Source organism: Sinohyriopsis cumingii, chromosome 2 (assembly GCF_028554795.1).
Source record: "Sinohyriopsis cumingii isolate HCF-2022 chromosome 2, ASM2855479v2, whole genome shotgun sequence".
NCBI lineage: Eukaryota > Metazoa > Mollusca > Bivalvia > Unionida > Unionidae > Sinohyriopsis > Sinohyriopsis cumingii.
Window position 1 is genome coordinate 9283728 of NC_142962.1, and position 22024 is coordinate 9305751.

Sequence of the window (22024 nt, forward strand, 5' to 3'; positions counted from 1 at the left end):
AAGGAAAGGACTACCACCACGTTTAGCCAAACATGGGGACCTGTTATCTGTCCTGTCCAAAGCTTCTCCACCCCTACGAAAAAAACTCATTCAAACGGCCTCCAAAGAGGTCATCGATACCGTGTGCGAATGTTGTTTGAACATTTTGAAAGGCACGATCCCTTTGTCCAAACACCAGAAACAATGCTTAGGCAAACATCGTCACGTTCTTCGCCAAATGGTTCGAAAAAACATTCCCATTCGTCAAAAAAAGAAGATGTTAGTGCAACGTGGAGGCATTTTGCCTCTCTTGTTAGGTCCCATACTGAAAGGAGTCTTGGGAACCATGTTGGGAGGACTGGTGGGAGCAAGATAAAAAGGCCCTCGGAAGTCCCAAGATCTCAGAATCGACCCCTGACAACCCCATGGAAGGACGAAAACTAGCTTTAGTGCCTTACAAACGATGGATGGAATGCCATCGGTGGCAAGAACAACGCACCCCGCATTTACCTCCCAATCCCAATTTGAGCGAGATGTCCCAGTTACAACACGAATTGCAGTCCTTGATGGATCGTCAAGATTTGTCCGAAACAGAAAAATCGCAAAAGTACGGTCAACTCTTGCAACGATTGCAACTCTTTCACCAGAAAGCTTTAGACGAAACAGCTCTACCCACTTTGAAAGATTTTAAGACCTTGATGAAAAGTCCAGCACCATCACCAGTACCAGTACCAGTACCAGTGGTCAAGACAGAAAAAGGAAAAGAAGAAGAAGAAGGGTTTCAAACTCCACCAGAAAAAGTACAGAAGTTAACAACACCACCTACCTCCAGAATTGGATGGATTAAAAAGATGATGGCCACCCCTTCTTCATCACAAGAGAAAAAGAAAGTGAAGACAGAAGTGAAACAAGAACCGATATCCCCCGCTCAGACATCCTCCTCCTCTTCAACACTTATTGCCGGTCGCACACGCAAAGCATTGCAATCCAAGAAAATACCCCAAGAGAAAAAGAGTAGCCTCTTCCAAGAGTGGGTGCCTTATTAAGACACCAATCAACACAAAAAATGGAAAAAGTCTTAGCTAGCATTTACTACGATCCCTCCCATCCTGCAGGTTACGCAGGAGTTCAAAAATTGTATCGTGCTGCCAAAACGCAACTGAAAAGTCTCCGTTTACCTCAAGTGCAACGATGGTTACAAGAACAAGCTACCTACACTTTACACAAACCCATTCGACGCAAGTTTGCCAGAAGTCGTACCCGAGTGGAAGGCATCGATCATCAATGGCAAGCCGATTTAGCCGATGTCTCTCATTTGGCCAGCTACAATCGTGGCTACAAATATTTGTTTTGTGTCATCGACGTCTTTTCCAAATTTGCCTGGGTCGTGCCCTTGACTTCCAAATCGAGCAGCGAGTTAGTGCGAGCCCTACAACGGGTGTTGAAACAAAGCGGTCGTCACCCTCTTCGATGGCAAACGGACAAAGGCACCGAATTTCTGAACCAAGCTTTCCAAAAAGAATTAAAGAAACGTGACATTCATTTTTTTACCACCGAGAATCCCGAAACCAAAGCCAGCATCGTGGAACGTTTTCAACGCACTTTGAAAGAACGCATGTGGAAATATTTCACGCATCACCACACTCTGAAGTACATCGACATCTTACCGCACCTGGTGCAAGCGTACAACCAATCTTACCATCGAAGCATTGGACGTGCCCCGCAAGACGTGACTCCCGAGAACGAAGTGTTGGTGTTTGAGCGCCTGTTTGGTACGTCCCCGACGAGGGCTGTCCCCAAGAAAAGTGGAGAGTTGGCCGTAGGAGATTGGGTGCGCATTGGCAAAACCAAACGCACTTTCGACAAAGGTTACTTACCTAACTGGACGACCGAACTGTTTCGTGTCACTGGACGAGTGCATGGCCGTCATCCTGCCGTCTATAAATTGGAAGACATGAACGGAGAAGTGCTCAAAGGAACGTTTTATTTACCCGAATTACAACGTGTCACCAAAAATGAAGACGATGTGTACGACATCGAAAGCATTCTCGAACGCAGAACCCGTAAAGTAGGCAAACGACGTGTCAAAGAAGTCAAAGTACGTTGGAAAGGATATCCACCCAGTTTCGATTCTTGGATCGACGCTTCGCAAGTCATCGACTATAAAAAGAAGAAGTGACCATCATGCCCTTTCACACATCAGACGCAGCTACGTCGACCACTCCCTCTTCACCCAGTTCTTCTGTGCAAGATTTACAAAAACAACCCTTGTGGGTGTGGTGTGGAGAACGTGTGCCTAAAACGCAAATCGTCTTTTTCTGTCAAATCTTCGTGGTGTATTGTGTCATCGGGGCAGCCATTGCCAATTTGAGTTTGCAACAAGGAGACAAACAATTGTGGACCATTTTATTGAGCAGTTGCATCGGTTACCTGCTTCCTAATCCCTCCCTGAAATTCACCTCGAACGGGAACCCCGGGAACCTCGTGTCCAGTGCCAGTGCCAGTCACCACTTCAATCACAACCAGAACCCCATTTTGGGCGGAGACACGCCTCTGACGTCCAGTAATATCCCCTCGGACAGCCACAGAACTCTGGAATTATGAGTCACCAAAACCAATTTTACTTAACCTTACCCAGGGACAGTTCCATGGAGGTGTTTCCCCACAACACGTTGTGCTGTTACACGGCCAAATTACCTCAGGCCATCCCCTTAGATCACGAAGCCCATTGGGAAGTGGCTTTGGTAGAAATGATTCACCCGACCCAAGTCCTCAATGTCCTTCCCAACCAAAATTTTTTTGATGTGGAAGTTCATGACGAGTCATTGCAACAGGAATTGAATAAGAGAACCACGTCTGACATTAAAACCTATAATGAGACAACTAAAACGTGGACTTACCACTTGTCCATTCTCTCAGGCTATTATTTCAGTGGTCATCATTTGGTCAGCGCCATAGCCTCCAGGTTCAATGGCGTGTTCGGGAAAGCTTTTGAGATTGTCAAGAACAAAAGTGTCACCATGGAGTACCACAAAGTAGCTCGTCGCTTCTCGATGAAATTTGAGCGGAGTAAAATCCTGTCCATTTTATTTTGTCCTGAATTGTTTGACATGTTGGGTGGAGACATGGAGATGAGGAAGAAATTTGATCAAAAAGGTGAGCAAGTAATCATTTACGACAACGAGTCTTTTGCCAAGTATTTTCGTACCCCGGTAGAACTGAACCAAGGACTGAATTTGATCTTTGTGTACTCCGATGTGGTGGAGTACAACGTAGTGTGACACACCTCCGTGCCGTTACTGCGTGTCATTCCTTTCAAAGTGGATTCTGCCACGCTCGCTTACGAGGAAGGTGGAAACACTTATCACGTCCACCGCGAATTTGTCCATCCTCACTATTTGCCGGTCAGCAAGTCGTATTTGGACACGGTCAACATTAATATAAAAGGAGATTTGGGACAAAATATTCCATTCACCAAAGGAAAAGTCACGGTGAAACTCCATTTTCGAAAACGGTTTTCTCACGACTCGTAAGTAAGTCATGTATCCAGTGTACCGAGGGGTCGCACGACAGCGAGGACACGGTTTAGGAGATATGTTAAAATCGGCCTTTCGTTCGGTGGCCCCAGTCTTGAAACCGATGGTGACACGCGGATTGCACGCCTTGAAAGATGCGGCACTGACGCACGGCAAAGAATTTCTCCAAAATGTCATCATCGACAAACAAAACCCTAAAGAAGCCTTCATGAGGGCTGGCAAAAATGTCTTGCTGCAAACGGGCAAAGACATTTTGGGTCGACGAGACACACCTATAAATGCCCTGCACGCTACCGAGTCAGGCATTCAGCAAGGACAAGGCAGAAAGAGACGACGAAGAAAACACCCTTTCACCAGACTTCAAGCTAGAAAGGCCAAGAAAAGAACAACCGTTCGAGACATAGACGTTTTCGATTATTGAAACACAGGAAAAAAATGATGCACCGAGAGTCTTGCGCTTGTTCCAAGACGGAACTGGATCTGTTTGCCATGCCCCCCACCATGATGACCATGCAAGAATCCCAATGGGTGGAATTTCATCCCGTCTCCTCATTGACCGATTCCGCTCCCATCGAGTTTGAAATCAAGGGACAGCCCGAAGATTACATCGATCTGAATAGCAGTTACTAGTACTTGAAAGTCCAAGTTCTTGATAAAGATGATGGTCCAGTAGAAGACACTGAAGAAATAGCTCCCGTCAACAATTTCATGCATTCCTTGTTCAGCTCAGTGGATTTGTACTTAAATAACAAACTAGTCAGCAGCAGCCTGGATACATACCCTTACCGTGCCTACCTGGAAAATCTCTTGACGTACGGAATAGATGCCAAGGATACTCATCTCAATGCCTGTGTGCTGTGGGTACCTGACGAAGCGGGCAAGTTCGACAAATTGAATGGAAGCAATTCCGGCTTTGAGGCAAGAGAAAGCAAAATCTTAGACAAGAAGAGTTTAGAACTGATGGATCGTTTGCATTTGGACATGTGGTTGCAAGAGAAATATTTGCTGAACGGGGTGAATGTCCGCTTGAGACTGAATCGGAGCAGTACCGCTTTCCATTTGCATGCTGATCCTGCTAAGGCTCCTAAAAGCAAAATCGAAGAGGCCAAACTCTACGTACGACGCGTGGAAGTGTTACCCAAAGTGGGAAACGAAATCAGTCAAACGTTGAGCAGAACGACCGCCAAGTATCCCATACGACGTGTGGAAGAGAAAACGTTCACCATTCCCAAGGGACAGCATTCTATGATCGAAGATCATCTGTTTCAAGGACAGTTACCCAAGCGTTTAATCCTTGGTATGGTCTCGAATTCAGCCTTCAACGGAGCCTTCGGTGAAAATCCTTTCAACTTTCAACACTTCAACGTGAAGAAAATCGAAGTCAGTCGCGATGGCATGACCTTGTGTACCCGACCTTTCGAACCTGACTTTGATCCCAAAAAAATGAATTACTTGAGATCGTACTTGTCCCTGTACGAAGCCACCGGTCAGTTAGGAACCAACACCAGTCACGGCATTGAGTATGAGGATTATGCAGGAGGCTATGCTTTGTGGGCTTTCGATTTCACTCCAGACCAAGGCAGCGACGAGGGACATTTCCACCCTATAAAATCCGGCCAGATTGGTGTGGAACTTCAGTTTGCAAAAGAACTACCAGTGACAGTGAACGTCATCCTGTATGCCGAATTCGATAATACCATAGAAATCAGCAGTTTGAGAGAAGTCATTCTAGATTACTAGAAGCCATGGAAGACTGTTATCCCTCATTACCTAGTGGAACAACTTTGGACATGGAATGTGAGGAGACTGTGAAAGAAGAAGTTATCATAATGAAGTCAAGACGGCCAGAACAAGAAGCCCATTTAGTCTCCTGTTTTGCCAAACACTTGGTCGAAAAAATGACGGAATTGATGAAGAAAAATTGCTATGGATGTCAAAACGATCATCCCAGTCAAATTCAACACGATAAATGCCTGATGTTGAGTCAAGAAGAAAAATTGGACGAGTATCTGGACGAAGCTTGGAGTCTCATCTCGAACAAAGACGTGTTGCACCAGTGGTATAAAGACTTGCGTAAACATTCTTGTCCACCATTAACCACTCAAGAGATCCATCGTATCGAAGCTCTCCTGAATCAGAGTGAGGAAACAGAACGAATAACCGTTTATTCGTCAGACATTTTCAAGCAAAAAGTCAGGATCGAATTGACGACTTATTATTACCTGTGAAGAAGAAAAAAACATGGATACCTGGGAACTTTATTACCTTTTGAACCACAGTTCGTATACGGCTTCTTGGAATCCTGTCGTCTGTGCTAAAGATGAACTCCCTCATCGCAAACCTAAAGACCATCAAGCTTACGTGATCAACACGGACGACAGTCATCTCCCAGGAACCCACTGGGTAGCCGTCTACTTTCCTCAAGAAGGATGTGTGGAATATTTCGATTCGTATGGATTACCCCCTTTGGAAGACGATATCATTGACTTTATGAGAAGAAATGCTCAGATCACCCGATTCAATAATGTGAAATTACAAGGCACAGATTCCTTGGTGTGTGGAAAGTATTGTGTGTATTTTCTGCATCATCGCAGCCTGGGCTATTCCTTAGAACATTTAGTGACTCATTTCGATCCTCGTTCTTCTGCTAGAAACGATGTGAAAGTAGATTGATGGTTTTGTGACCATTATGCTTATCTTTTGTCTCAAGCTAGGAAACGTAGTGTCCATCAATGGCCTAATGATTTCCAACAGTGGAAATCACAATTTCATTCACAACGTTGTCAGCCCTGTTCAAAGTAGATTGTCCATTGAGAAAAAAAATTTTGTGATTTGAAAAAATTGTTAGATGTTATTGTTATTATTATTGTTAAAAAATGTTAGAGTTGTTGTTAAGTGTTAAGTGATTTTTGAATAAAAAATGTTGTGTTTTGAAAAAAAAATGCCTTTGTGGTTTGTTTAGCTATAAGAATGTTGGATTAATGCTCTTTGATTTCTTACTATCCCTCTCATGACACTCACTGAACGTTGCGGCTCGAAAACCGTGTGGGGGATGTTTTCCTTCACGTCCGCGCTTTGACTTTAAGAACCGGGGCTGTTTCCAGTCTAACCATCCATTGTCGACTCATCCTCCTACGAAGATGTGCTCCAAACTAGCTAAGCTCAACGAAGCCTACGTGAATTTGCATAGGGTCAGACACAGTCTGATACCGAAGCCAGAAGAAATAGAGAACGTGAGAATGCTAAAAATCACTGAAGACCTGATAGAAGAGCTCTTCAGAGAAGAAATGAACAGGGAAAAAGAAGAATGGACAGAGAAGTACAGACTTCAGAGACAGCAGCAACAGCAGCAACAACAACAACAACAGCAGCAGCAGCAACCTGAACCTGACAGAGGCTTTGTCGATTGCCGTATCGACACCAAAGAGTTCTTCTTCTCTTTCCGAAGAAGCAGACCTATTGCCAGAAAGTCTATAATCAGAGGACATCGCATTCTTAGAAACTAAAAAAGAATGCCATAGCAAACAAAAAAACAGCCCTTTTCAAGGCTACCCAATACTCTAGAAAAGAAATAACGATCTATTTGCCAATGTGTGTAGGTAGAGTAGTGTGAAAATAAACACTAACTCTTTTTTAAAAATGTGAGGGTATGTGTTTGTGTGTTTGTGTTAGTAAGTGATAAAGTACGTTGGTATGGATAGTAGATTAAAATGATGTCTTTTTGGTGTTTGAGGTGTATAATTGGAGTTAGATTGGATTGCTTTGAGTATGTGGATAGTCTATAGAAGTGATTTATAAAAAATTTTAAAATAGTGATGGGTAGCATAAAAAAGTGAGTGAGTGTTTCTTTTAGGTCCGCGCGTTGTTGTTGTTTTAGGTTATGATCTAGGTAAGATGAATTTTATGTTTTTTAGGGGGATGTTTTCCATCACGTCCGCGCTTTGAGTATAAATTGAAACTCGCTCGGTAGTCTAGCTACCCTTGTTGATTGTTCAACACTAGAAAAATGAGCAGCAGACTGAGTAAATTGATGGAACTTCAGATGCATCTGGAGTATGCCAGATGCCTCCTGAATGAGCTGGCTGCAGAGGCCCTTGTGGAAGAAGCCAGGATAGAACAAGAGGAAGAAGAAAGAAAACTGCAAGAAGAGGAAGAAAAAAAGAGAGGGATAAGGTCTCACGTGTTCATGATAAAGAAATGTGAGGTGAAGCCCTGGGTGATGGAACCTCCACAGGCAATGACTGCACCACAGTTACAACCACAACAAGAGGTAATTGTTCATCCTCGAATGAGGAATAGAAGAGAAAGAAGACAAAGGGAAGAAGAAGAAGTGTTCACTATTCCGCAAACGGAGGAGTGGGATAGTGAAGCCACTCACCCCCCGTCAGCTCTTCCAACAACTTCAGTCAATTGGACCAATGACTGGAGTAGGCGTTGTGTCTGTGATGCCAGACCCGGAAGGTACCACCATTAGCCAGGTGCCTCTGAAGTTCCAAAAACAGTCCTTTTCAGGGCTACCCCAATACTCTAGAAAAGAAATAACAATCCATTTGCCAATGTGTGTAGGTAGAGTAGTGTGATTATAAACACTAACTCTTTTTGAAAAAATGTGAGGGTATGTGTTTGTGTGATTGTGTGTTTGTGTTTGTGTTTGTAAGAGCTCAGGTATGTTTGTGTGAATAGTAGATTATGGGTTTCTTTATTGTTTCTTAGAGTATGTGGAGAGTATAGTTTGGGTTTGATTATATGAAATGAGAAAAGTGGGGATGTTTTCCTTCACGTCCGCGCGTTGTTGTTTTTGGTTATGATCTAGGTAAGATCAATTTTATGTTTTTAGGGGGATGTTTTCCATCACGTCCGCGCTTTTTGTATAAGAACCCACAGTATTCGTGGTTCAAGCCATTCTGCAAAGAATAAAAAAGAAGATGGCTTCAAACCACCTCGATAAATTCCAATCATTGCAAGACGTCCTTGACAATTTGGGAATGATAGAACAAATGCTCGTACGACTCAATGAAGACCATTATTCTTATAGTCCGCATAGAGTAAAAATGGAAATTAACAATTTAAGAAAAGCAAAGGATATGATAAGTGGTGTAATGAAGGAAATAAAGGAGGAGAAGGAGGATGAAGAGGAAAAGATAAGAATAAGAACATGGAACGAAAAAATTGAAAAAGAAGAAGAAAATGAAAAGAGGAAGAAAGAAGAGGAGGAAGAGAAGAAAGAAGAAGAGGAGGAGAAGAAGAAAAAAAAGAAAGAGAAGAAGAGTGTAGGAGATAAAATAAGAACTTGGTGGAGGAAAAGAAGAAATTAGAAGAAGAAGAAAAAACCCAAAGGCCCTTTTCAGGGCCAGCCATATATCTCGAAAAGAGATAGCCTTTCAATTGCCTACCCTTTTTTAAAAAAAAAAAAATCCCATGTTCAATTCCCCTTGTACGTATATTAACCCACAATTTATTCCCATGTTAAATTTCCCTTGAGGATAATCTGACCCACGATTTTTCTTCATGTTAAATTTCCCTTGAGGCTAATCTGACCCACAATTTTCTCCATGTTAATTTCCCTTGAGGCTAATCCTACCCACGATTTTTCTCCATGTTAAATTTCCATTGAGGCTAATCCTACCCAAGGGTGTTTTTAATGCTAATTCCCATTGAGGCTAATCCGACCCCCTTAACTACTCAGAGCGACATTGTCACAAATAGGGAATCGGAATGCATACCAGAAAATTACTTTTTGGGTAAAAATAGTCATTGTGTTACAACACAGATGTCCTTGTGTTGCAACACGTCGACATCTGGGAACTATTTCTCATTCAATGGCTACCGGAGAAACCATATTGAATATATTAAACATTATGTAGATATGTGAATCGCTTGACTAATGAATTTTCAATATTTAATATCAAAATATAATGTCAGCCTACATTTACCAATTCTTCAATATGCATCTGAAATAATGTCTTGCTGTAAAAACGCAGATTTTGAGGAACTTGACATATTACAGTTTGAAACAGTCAGAATAGTCTGAGCTACCAAAATTTGCAGAGAAGTACATTATTATTAAATTGGATGGCATACTCTCGCTGAATGCCGATTCCTAAAACTCTCTGTAGTTTTTTAAAAAATTATCAACAACCAGTCTCTGGATTATATTATTAATTTAATAACACCTTGAAAATAAAATATATACCAAGACTTATTTAATCGTATTAAGTTCTGCTACAGTCCACATGAAATGGGATATTTTTTAAACTACTATTCAAAAAAAGTTGCCAAAGGTAAAATGTATGCTATTAGTTATTTAACAGATTTTAAATGTGATGAGGTAAATTATAATTTATGTTTTACGCGTTCTGCTTGTACCGCGTTTGTTCAGTTTATCGCCCGTCACTGTGTGATAGAAATGTGATGGTTTCTAACATATGTTGACATACATTGTCCAAGAATGGCCGAATTACAAACAGAGAGTATGTGAATTCCTTTATTTTGGCATACCGATAACAAAACAAATATACATAGTATATAACAATACTTCTTTTCTTTAGAGCCACGACATATATGGAACAATACAAAAGATTTATGAAGTAATATTATCATAAAATACGAAAATGCAATATTCATATAGTTTCAGTATTTATACGATAGAACGAGCAATATATATATATATATATATATATATATATATATATATATATATATATATATATATATATATATATATATGTATGTATATAGAGTTTACATTATGATAGTCTTTTGTTTATTTTGTTTAATTTTTCCTTGCGGTTTTACTTATATTTGCGAATAAATATCATCACCATACCTTATCCTCATACGATCCTGTCCACCTTTCGGTATACAAGTACTTCTTTAAGAGCGACCTGTCGCGACGACCTGATTCCGTGCTGTCTATGTTCAGGTATTCCATGAGCTTAATTACGTTTCCATATTTCATGTCATCTACATTAGATGCGTATTGATGACTGGATTGGTTTCCAGGTAACTGAAAAGAAATACATGTACAGACAACGGTTATCCCCCATCAGAAATATTTCTTTGTTATACACTCATTTAAATTAATGAATCGGGATATCGGGATATGCTGCACTAAACTTTGGAACCGACAACACGCACACAAAAACTTTTGAATTCGAAATTATATAACAAAGAATCATATATACATATTCATACACACACCCACACCCACACCCACACCCACAACAAAACCCACAGCCAAATATATATATATATATATATATATATATATATATATATATATATATATATATATATATATATATATATATATATATACAGAGAGAGAGAGAGAGAGAGACACACACACAATCCAACAACTTTCAAAATTTTAAATTGTAATAGTTTGTAATAGTTACTGAACCGAAACCCGTAATATCCAACATAAACTATTCATCGCTCACTACACCACCTACAGCCTTCATTTGCTCTGACGAAATACAAGGGATTGAACAATACTCAGTTACAAGAAGAAGTCCACCAAAGCACTTTCTTGAGACGAGCGTGAACAAATGATATACAACTCACGAAAATAAGGACATGTCATGGCACGTTTTGTTTTATCACGTCCTACCAACATACAGCACAATATTAACAAGTTAATACATTAAACGATAGAAACGCGAACTCTAAATAGCACTGCACATATTAACGCTAGGGACAACATGTTCAATATGGAAATAAACTTGCCCCATTTAGTGCCCTACGCAAAGTGAGTGAAGTTAAGGAAATTCAAAACAGTTGTTTTTCTTAACAACCCAAGGTTCAGAGACGAAATCTAGCTGTTTGTTATCAAATTTGGCAACAAAAAGGTTGTTGTGCTAGGCACTCACAATTGCCTTAAACAGCAGCTCAGCGCCCACTGATGTCATTCATATAAGCGTAATGAACCACGTTATCATCAAAAGATAGCTTAAAGCATGAGAGGAACGAAGTAGCCTCTATGGGAAATGTTTATTTTTTAGGGACGTCTGGATGTCGGACTAGAACAAGACAATAGTAAATGGGGTCACTTTAGCGTCAAGGGGAATTAGCATTAAAAAACACCCTGGGTCACTTTGGCGTCAATGGGAAATTTAACATTACGAAAACCCCTGGGTCACTTTGGCGTCAAGGGAAATTTAACATGGGAATATATTTTGGGTCTGTTGAGCGACAAGGGAAATTAACATGGGGAATAAATCGTGGGTCTGTTGAACGACAAAATGGAACAGGGTCGGGACCCTATTTTAATAAGGTCCCGACCTGAAGGGTCTATGGAAAGGGAACAGGGGAGAGGGATAGAACACACACACACACACACACACACACACACACACACACACACACACACACACACATATATATTAAATAAAAAAGGGGTAGGCAATTAAAAGTCGATCTCTTTTCGAGAGATGTGGGTGGCCCTGAAAAGGGCCTTTGGTTTTTGGTGTAGGGGTGAGTTTAAGCAATCAACTTTAACTGCCTTAAGCCTTTGCCACGGCCGAGGCCTACTTCTGATGATGATGATTGGGTTGAAATCACTAAGGGTGGTACGGTAGCCTTAAATGAGTAAATGAGTACTCTTTTGAGGCATCCTTGACGCTCCACATAGATTCTTCGCATCCACAGGCTGGTGTCTGTCCTGTGGATAACTGTCCAGTTGGATCGGACATACATTGGTATGTCCGTCCGGAACATTATCGAAGACACAAGTGTTGAAGATTGTACGTCGGTCCACATGTTGCTGGTGCCTAGAACAGGTGAAGGAATGCAGTGAACTGCGCTTATTTATAGGGAGAGGAAGGATTGAAACGGATTGAGTTCGTTGACCAATCCAAACACGCGTTACAAAATTCAGTCAATCCACATCCAATCCGAAGAGAGCAGTCTGTGACGTCACGTGGTCTATATAGATTCCCTAGCGCCTGTGCGCAGTCAATCTATGCGACAGTTTTTCAACATGACGGAAACTCAGAAAACGATAAATTGGGGTGCACCGACGTTGGAGACTACCCAAGGGAACCCGGACTTACTTTCAGAAGAGGTGAATTGGGATTTTGTAGATTTTCTGACCTCGCAAGAATTTGTTCCTGAACCTTCGTCACCTTCTCCTTCATTACCGCACGTGGAGAATTTTAGACAGAGACAGAAAGAAGAATTGGAGAAATTTATACAACAGCAAAAGGAAGCGGAACAAGCTTTTCTCCTACAGCAACAGCAGCAATGAGAAGAGGTAAGAAAAAAACAAGAAGAAGAAGAAGAAGAAGAAGCAGCAAAGAAACAAGGGTGTCAAAATCAAACGGCCACGGTACTGTTAGACATTTTAGCGGAGTTAAGAAGTCTGAAAATAATGTATCAGACTTCTTTATTACGACCGAAGAGAATACGACCTTCCCGAGCTAACACTCCAATCCTGTGACCAAGCCTATCGTACCACCCTTAGTGATTTCAACCAAATCATCATCATCATCAACAGTACGCAGTCCAGAAGTAGGCCTTGGCCGTTGCAAAGGCTTAAGACAGTTAAAGTTGATTGTTTAAACCCACCCCTACACCAACAAAGGCCCTTTTCAGGGCCACCCACGTCTTTCGAAAAGAGATAGACTTTCAATTGCCAATAACTCAACAAAAAAAAAACATTTTACTCAATAGTACGTGTCTGTGTATGAGTGTGCGTGAGTGTAGGTTCTTATTTTAAAATCAAAACCCAAAGACACTTACCTTTTATACTACCTGTTATACCTAATTTGTTCTTTTATAATCATTGACAATTCAATTCACAATTCACAACACAGCAACATTAAAATGTTCATACACTTCTGTCTCATTGTTCACTCTCTGTTTTCTAAATTTCTTCACAGTCACAATGTTTTCCTCCTCTTCCTCCCCACTTTCTTCCCTTCTTCTTTTTTTCTCCTGTTTCTTTTTCTTCACCTCTCTGCTTTCTTTCTCTTCTTATTCCTCTTCTTCTTCTTCCTCTGAAGAATCCCTCTCTTCTTCTGACTTCTCTTGTTTCTTAGGGCAATCTGGAGACCAATGTCCTTTTTCTTGACAATAATAACAGGTATCTTGACTTTTGTCTTTTTAACCCCTATTTTGCTTTTTTGACGGCCTGGACACTCTGAAGACCAATGCCCTTTCTTCTGACATATATAGCAAGTATCTTGACTTTTATCTCGCAAGGAAGGAGAATAGTCCGACTACTGGTCTGAAAAAAATTTTCTAATGACCCCTCGCAAAGCTCTGATGAAACGTTCGATCTGGGTAGTCTCTTCCATCGTTTTAGTCGGTTTGAGAGTGAAATGAATAGTGAAAGAACAAGACACATACCCTTTATATACGTTGGTCTGCCATGACTATAAAGTAGCCCATGGTGTTTAAACTTTAGTCATTTGACTTTATGCTTTCAAGATGAAACGATCCAATTCATTTGAGAAGAAAGAAGAAGAAAGCAAGAGGCAGAAACGCGATCTATCGTCTCGTACCAGAGCTGAAGTCTTGGCACAAATTCATGCCAGTGATTTTGAAGAGGACATGAGTGAACCAGAATCCGAACCCTCTAAACAAAGTTCACTACCCTTAGTCAACCCTGAAAAGTATTATTCCATTCAAAAGACCGAAAAGCGACCCTCTAGAAAATTTAGAACCATGGCTTACAAAGAACATTCGAAAATCGAACCGAGCCAAACAACGAAAAGAAGCAGAACTTCTGTTACAACAAGCAGACCTGTCCAAAGACACAACCTGTGGCATTCCTGAGATGCAAAAATTGCAAGGTGTCCTAGCTCCATGATACACTTTGAAAGTGCACCCTCAAGAAGTGCGCGGGTCTCTGTTGTTTCGAGGGAAAGACTTTGAGGACGGAAAATGCATTCACCTCTATCATCACGATGACCATTTCGATACCATTACCACCATCACTGCATTCCTGGGATATAGTTATTACTGTGAGAAATGTGACTGTGGCCATACCAATCGAGAGCAACACAAGAATTGTGGATCGAAATGCTCAGGATATTTGACCTCTCCACCCTGTCTGAGGGAAGGACAAGAAAGAGTGCATTGTTTAACTTGTATGCGCACGTTTGTCAGCCCTGCCTGTTACCAACAACATCTGAAGACGCAAGGTTCACAGAAGAAATGTGCTTGTCAACTGCTGAGATTGTGTCCTACGTGTGGACAAGGTCTCTGTACCAATAGTGCCAAGGCACACGTATGTCGAGGAAAGAAAAAATGTCACATTTGTCACCGCATCGTGGACTTGGAACACGAATGCTACGCGCAAAAATACCAACCCCAACCAGAGAAAGAGGGCGGTCACAAGAAGAAAGGCAATTTCATCTTTTTCGATTTCGAATGCATGCAAGAGACCGGCATTCACATTCCTAATTTCTGCGTGGCTCATCGAGCGTGCGAGAAGTGTATTCAAGAACTTATCTTGAGTTATTGCACTCACTGCAGTAAGATTCCTGGAAGGCGTGAATAAATCTTTCGGGGACCAAACACGCTAGCTGATTTCGCTCGATGGGTCTTAGACCCCATCGACAAGACGTGGAGCCAAGAGGACATTGAACGTTATGGTAATTGTCATCGTCATGCCACGGTGATGGCTCACAATTTCTCCGGATACGATGGACAGTTTTTTTTGAGATACTATACGGAACATGGTACCGAGCGTCCTAAAGTCACTTCGAACGGAGCCAAAATCGTTTTCATGCAAGTGGAACAAGTGCAGTTTAAAGATTCGTTGAGTTACTTAGCCATGCCTTTGAGTCGAATGCCTAAAACGTTAGGAATGACAGAAATGGCTAAAGGGTATTTCCCTCACTTTTTCAATACCGAAGCCAATCAACATGCCGTTCTACCCCATTTGCCTGAAGCTCACTATTACGATCCTGACAACACGCGTACCGAACAACGAGAAGATTTCTACACTTGGTACCAGGCTCACGCGTCCGACCCTTTCGACTTTCAGGAAGAAATATTAAAGTATTGACGTTCCGACGTGGACATTTTATGACGTTGCTGTGGAAAATTTCGAGAACTGTTCATGGAACACGGAGGGGTCGATCCTTTGAAAGAAGCTTGCACCATTGCCAAAGCGTGTTCCTTAGTGTTGCGACAACGATTCATACCTGAAAACACCGTGGATGTCATCAGTCCTCAAACGACCAATTATGTCAAGCGTCAATACTCGGTCAAAGCCCTACGCTGGTCACATTACTTGTGCGACAAGGAAGACGAATGGATTCAGCATGTCCGCAACGGAGGGGGCGAAAAGGTCATCGGAACGCATTCGGTCGATGGCTGGGACTTAGAAAACCCCAAGATCTTGTACGAGTTTAACGGTTGCTTATTTCACGGATGTCCCGTCTGTTACCCTGACCGCGGCACTAAAAATCAGTTTTTACAACGAACCATGGAACACTTCAACCCAACAAGATTGTACGTTTACCCACTCACCACAACGTCAGTCGACCCTTGGAAAAAGTCTATCAAATCGTGTACCAGAAGCGAGTGCGACTTCCCAATCACTTCACTTTACCGTATGGACATGTCGGTATAAAACATTGGTTGTAAGTGGATAGCCACTCACCAGAAGGATGACTTCGCCACGACAAGAATCCAGTGAGAAACCCGATGAGAACTCCAAGTTCAAACCCTAATTTTTTTCCAGCCTTCTTACCTGACTATTGTGATTGTGCCCGTCGATTGGACACGTTTCAAGCATGGCCTACGGATAGGGAAGGATTACCTTCTTCGCATGTTTTAGCTAGAACAGGATTTGTCTACTTGGGACCTGAGTCAGGATTGGGATACGAAGTACAGTGTTTCGCTTGCGGACTGAAGTTACGAATGGATCTATGTATCTACAAAGATTCAGCTATTCTGGAACATACTCGATGGTCTTCGCACTGCCCTTACCTTTCTATGGCCTTTCCACCCATTACACTACGGTACAATTATGACGGCACCTTAGAGACGGTACCTTCCAAAACTGGACATAAAAAAGGAACGATATGCAAGGTTGAGACTGCATTGCGCCTAGTATAAAAAGGGGCTATGGTCAAGATCGATAGTTCATTGTGACTACCAAGACCAAGCGAACAAGATGAATATTTTCAGAGAAACACAAAACAAGTTCAGACAGGCTTCTGAAGTGGAATGCGATTGTGACCTTAACGATGCCGTAAAGCATTATGGGAATTTTGTTCTCACTGCCACTATCATGGAAAGTGATGCTGTGCGTGTCGAACCTGTGGGATGCAAAATCGACGTCCCTGGTCATCGTGGACACTTTATTGGGTTTTATGGTCAATGTGGATGTCCACCTTCACGTTTACCCCCCTACGGATGTCATCCAGCCCTGAGCAAACTCCTGTCCATGTCACCCAACCCTCATCGAAACGAACATGTGAAAGACGAACATTCGTTCCTTGTGCGTTTGTCTGAATACTGAGACTTTGAAAATCGTCTTCAATCGTTCAAAGGAAAATGGCCTAAGTATCTTGGAGGACCGACCCCCGAAGAATTAGCCAGAGCCGGATTTCTCTACTTGGGTGAAGGGGATAAAGTCAAGTGCTTCAGTTGCGCTGTGTCACTTCACCACTGGGAACCACAAGATTCGGCCTACCTAGAACATGTTCGATGGTCACCGAATTGTCATTACTTACCCTTAGCGTGACCGAGACATTGAAGTAACTTACCATGTCGTTGAAGAAGAAACCAGACTGGATAGGAGTCAAATGTAGGACATCATCGAGACCAGTATTTAAACTTCATTTCAAAAACTATATTGGATCATTACCTAAAGAACTGCAAGAGAGATTTACAAGGAAGTTTGGCAGGGACTTGCCAGAGTGAAATCTCAATGGGTAACTGTAGAACTTTTGTGCCGAGAAATTCACAAGAGGAAAGTGAAAAAAATTAATCAATGTGTTAGATTTCTCTGGGTCAAGTGTGCATTCGTCCTATTATATCACTCTAGACCGTTTACATCAACAGACTTCAATGAGATTCTTGGACGTTACCATGAATGGCAGTGGTCAGAAATTACTCACTATGTGGATTACTTTTGCTCTAGGAGAAGGTTGTGAATTCTGACTGACCTATTCATGGATGCTTTGCTAGAGAACATTCGTGGCTTGCCTATGGAGTTGAGAAAACGCATTTACCGAGAGCTGGTCAAAATACAAATCAAACGTAAAGAACAGTTGCATCCGTTACGTCACCGGTGTTTGAACCACTGGTACTTGAATGCTATAAGAGAACTGATTCGTCAGAAATTGTTTCAGTGGTCAGACATTGTTCAACACTTCGAGGGCGCCAATGATCGACATGTTCATAATTTTGGTTATTTCGAGATTTACGTAGAGCAACGCATTGAGGAAGACGAGTTAAAGGATTACAAAGGTCTATTACGTGGAATCTGCTTAGCGGAAGAGGAAACTTCTAAACGAAGTTTGAAGTGTAGGTTACAGTTTGGAACATTTAAATTTCCAACTGGAGAACGAAGATCTCTGGCCAGAAAGTACGTGTATTGCATCCAAACAAAAAGAGAATATAAAAACAGGCTGTCATGCCAAGGTTTTTATCACATGTGATTGAACAGATTCCATGGAAGGAACTCAAAGACCATCTTCAAACCGTGGATCATTACCATCAATTATTGCAAGAACTGTATCCAATCAATTTGGAACGACGCATAACGTGTGTCTCAGTGACTTGTTTTCTGGGATTTCGTTTACCAGCCGATTCCTTGTGGACTCTTTACAATCAGTACTTACCACCCAAATGGCCTTAAATGGTCACAAAAGACTCATTTTGCTCAAAGCCTGGCGTTTTCATTTGGATACTTCTCGACCTCTACGGCAAAAAAACATTCGTCAACTTTTAGCTACCCAAGACGTGTATGATGATGTGTGTGTAGCTTGTGACTTACACCCCCATAGGACAGAAGTCCGTGCCTGGAAAGAATGGGATTTTGAGGCTTGGACCCAAGACGTGGCCCAGTATTGACGAGAGTTGTTCAAGGAAAAAAGTCACTTTTCAACCTGTCTTAGTGACGGTGCCAGAAGAAAAAGAACCCGTCACCCAGGACAGGACTGTCATGAACATGGCTGAAAGACCCTTTCGGGAGGACACTTGTGTGACCTTACCCCCTATAGAACTGGTCAGAACATTACCCAAAACATGTTGTACAGACACTTGTTTTTATTCCACGTTGATGATTTTGATGTGCCTTTTATTGTTGTACTGAAGCCTTTGGCTTTTATGTATTTTTGTCTTTCGTGTTCATGTTTAAAACATTCAATAAACGTGTCCTGAAAAAGTAGATAAACTCTTGTCTTGTCTGTTTTCGTGTCACAAGTGACATTCCTAACACTATGGCTACTTCTGCTGTCTCTGCTCCCTCTTCCTCTACTGTCAAAGTCATCGACGAACACTTAGATCGTGTCAGTTGGGAGGCTTTGTATCTTCGCCATCCTTTTAACATGCTCATTGCTGGACCTAGCAGTTCAGGCAAAACCGAATTTGTCAAACGTTTGATCGAACATAAACATCATTTGATCGATCGTCCCCCCCAACGCATCGTGTGGTGTTACAAAGAGTGGCAATCGGCGTACAGTCTCTTGCGAGAAAGTCAAGGCGATTCCATCGTGTTTGTGGAAGGCATTCCTAAAGAAGACGACGGAATCGTCTCTGACTTCCGTCAAACCCATTTGGTCATTTTCGATGACATGTTAGGAGAAGACGAAAAAGAAATTAAACTTTGATTCACGCGCAAAGGGTATCATCGTAATGCCAGTGTCGTTTACATCACTCAAAATTTGTTTCAACAAAGTAAAGCCCATCGCACCATCAGTCTCAATGCGCATTACGTGGTCTTGTTTAAAAGCCCTCCATATAAATCGCAAGTGCAAGTCTTAGCCAAACTGTTAGGAACGCCTTGGCTGACTCAGGCGTACGACGATGCCACTCAAACTCCACACGCCTATTTACTCGTCGATTTGAAACCTACGACCCCCTATGATTTGCGATATCGTACCCAATTGTTTCACCACTGATGTCAAAGACGGAGGGCCTGTCCTGTATACGTCTCCGTCCTCGACTTAATTTCGCTCTAAAAAAATCTATAAAAACCATAGACATTTTTCATCTGTCTCTCACAGTTTGAACATGACGTCCCTTCAGGCGCGTCTTCCCGTCAAATTGATTCGTGCCTTGTATGGCATCAGTCGAGTAAAAAATCCACAAATACGGGTTCGTGTCTTAGAAACTAGTCTCAAAGAAGTCTTACGACGGTTCACGGTGACAGCACGTCAGTTACTGCAAGGGATCATTCAGATTCCTCATCAAACCAAAGCTTTTTCGATCGAAACAAAGTCGCTTTGACCCAACTGGCCGATCCCCGCATCGACACTCAAACCAAAAAACAAATCATTTTGAAATCTGGAGGAAGCGGTATTCTAGGAGGGGTCATCATTCGCTCTCTCTTAAGATGAGATCCTAATGCTCCCAAAGTTCTCCCCAAGAAAAAAGAAGTCAAACGAAGCTCCAAGAAGAAGAAAAAGAGCCACGGTGGCAAGACCAGGTCCCCAAGGAGACGCGGGTCTCCAATAACTTCTCCAGTGGCGGGACTCTCCTCTTACTAGTCTCCACCACGGAAAAAGAAAAGCCCCCAGAAAAAGAAGCAGAGAAAAAGTCCCCAGAAAAAGAAAAGCCCACAGAAAACTAGTCGCAAGAGAGGCACTTCGGCCAGGACACAACCTTACACTCGTAAACCACGACCTGCCACGGCAGTGACCGCGTCTCCGGTAGCCTCAGGTTCAGTCACTTCTCCGTTGATGGAGACGTTTTTCACACCTAGAACTTCTCCACTGATGACCCCAAGAACTTCCCCAGTGTCAGGACCTTCCAATTTAGCGGCAGTGGCTGCGGCTCACAAAGTACCTTCTCCCAAAATCAAAGTCCAAGAGAGATCGGGCATGTTACAAAGTTTACTGGGTTTGTCCAAGCAAGAACTGGCTCGATTTACTCCGTTGCGTACCCCTACACGAAGTGTCATGCCTGTCCTCAAGTTGATACGCCGTAAAGACAATCAGTGGCGACGCGTTCCAGTATAAAAAGGCCTGCGACCAAGTAGGGGTATCAGTGAACTCCCAAAAGATGTCATCTCCAAGAAGCCAAAAAGGAAAGAGACAAAGGCAGACTCGTCATCCGACAAAACGCTTAGCTAAGCATCGACGTTACCCTAATAAAAGACACAGTCGTTCCAAAAAAAAGAGGTGTCAACAAAGGGGATTATTCCTTGGCGATTTTGGAAAAAAAAACATTGTCACCTATATGACAAAGCGATAGTCCCCAAAAAAAGATAAAAGGGCGTGTGTTAAGTCATCGACGTTAGTGTCTGTTTGGTGAATGTCTCAGAACCCACAAGCAAAAAATGTCACCCTCCAGAAAACATTCCTCTTCTAAATCCCAAGCAAACAAAAAGGAAACGACTGCCTCCAAGTTTAGTCAAACATGGGGACATGTTATCTGTCCTGTCCAAAGCTTCTCCACCCCTGCGAAAAAAAAAACTCATTCAATCGGCCTCCAAAGAGGTCATCGATACCGTGTGCGAATGTTGTTTGAACGTCTTGAAAGGCACGATCCCTTTGTCCAAACACCAGAAACAATGTTAAGGCAAACATCGTCACGTTCTTCGCCAAATGGTTCAAACGAAAATCCCCTTTCTTCAAAAGAATAAGATGTTGGTTCAACGTGGAGGAATTTTACCCCTCTTGTTCGGCCCGTTGCTAAAAGGGGTCTTGGGAACCGTGTTGGGAGGACTGGTGGGAGCAAGATAAAAAGGCCCTCTGGAGTCCCAAGATCTCAGAATCGACCCCTGACATCCCATGGAAGGACGAAAACTAGCTTTAGTGCCTTACAAACGATGGATGGAATGCCATCGTTGACAAGAAACAACGCACCCCGCATTTACCTCCCAATCCAAATTTGACTGAGATGTCCCAGTTACAGCACGAATTGCAGTCCTTGATGGATCGCCAAGATTTGTCCGAAACATAAAAATCGCAAAAGTACAACGACTGCAACTCTTTCACCAAAAAGACTCAGACGAAACAGCTCTTCACACTCTGAAAGATTTTCAGACCTTGATGAAAAGCCCATTCCCCCACCATCACCATCACTACTACCATCCCCAGGGGTCACCAGAGACGCTACCCCACGAAGGCCTGAGGAAGAAGAGATACGAGAAGTGTTTCAAACACTGTCAGCAGCTCCCATTTCTAGTAAGATTGCAGCATCCTTGTTGACCCCGTTCCCCAAACCCCAACGAGAAGAAATGAACGCTTGGGTTAAAAAGATGATGTCCACTCCTCCTTCGACAGAAGTGAAAAAGAAAGAAGGGAAACCAGAAGTGAAAAAAGAAAAGAAGACCAAAGCCATTCCATTGCCACCTCCACCACCACTACCTTCGACTT

The 22024-nt window shown here is 42.3% G+C and overlaps 1 protein-coding gene across 2 annotated transcripts in view; it reads right to left on the reverse strand.

The window, feature by feature from the left end:
* The window catches only part of LOC149804320 (uncharacterized), a 175004-nt gene that overhangs the window by 103843 nt on the left and 49137 nt on the right, over positions 1-22024 (reverse strand). For both annotated transcript variants that reach the window (XM_089938762.1, XM_089938755.1), the window contains one exon: positions 10342-10521. In XM_089938762.1, coding sequence (XP_089794888.1) covers positions 10342-10521 — 180 coding nt within the window. The remainder of the gene's footprint in view (positions 1-10341; positions 10522-22024) is intronic.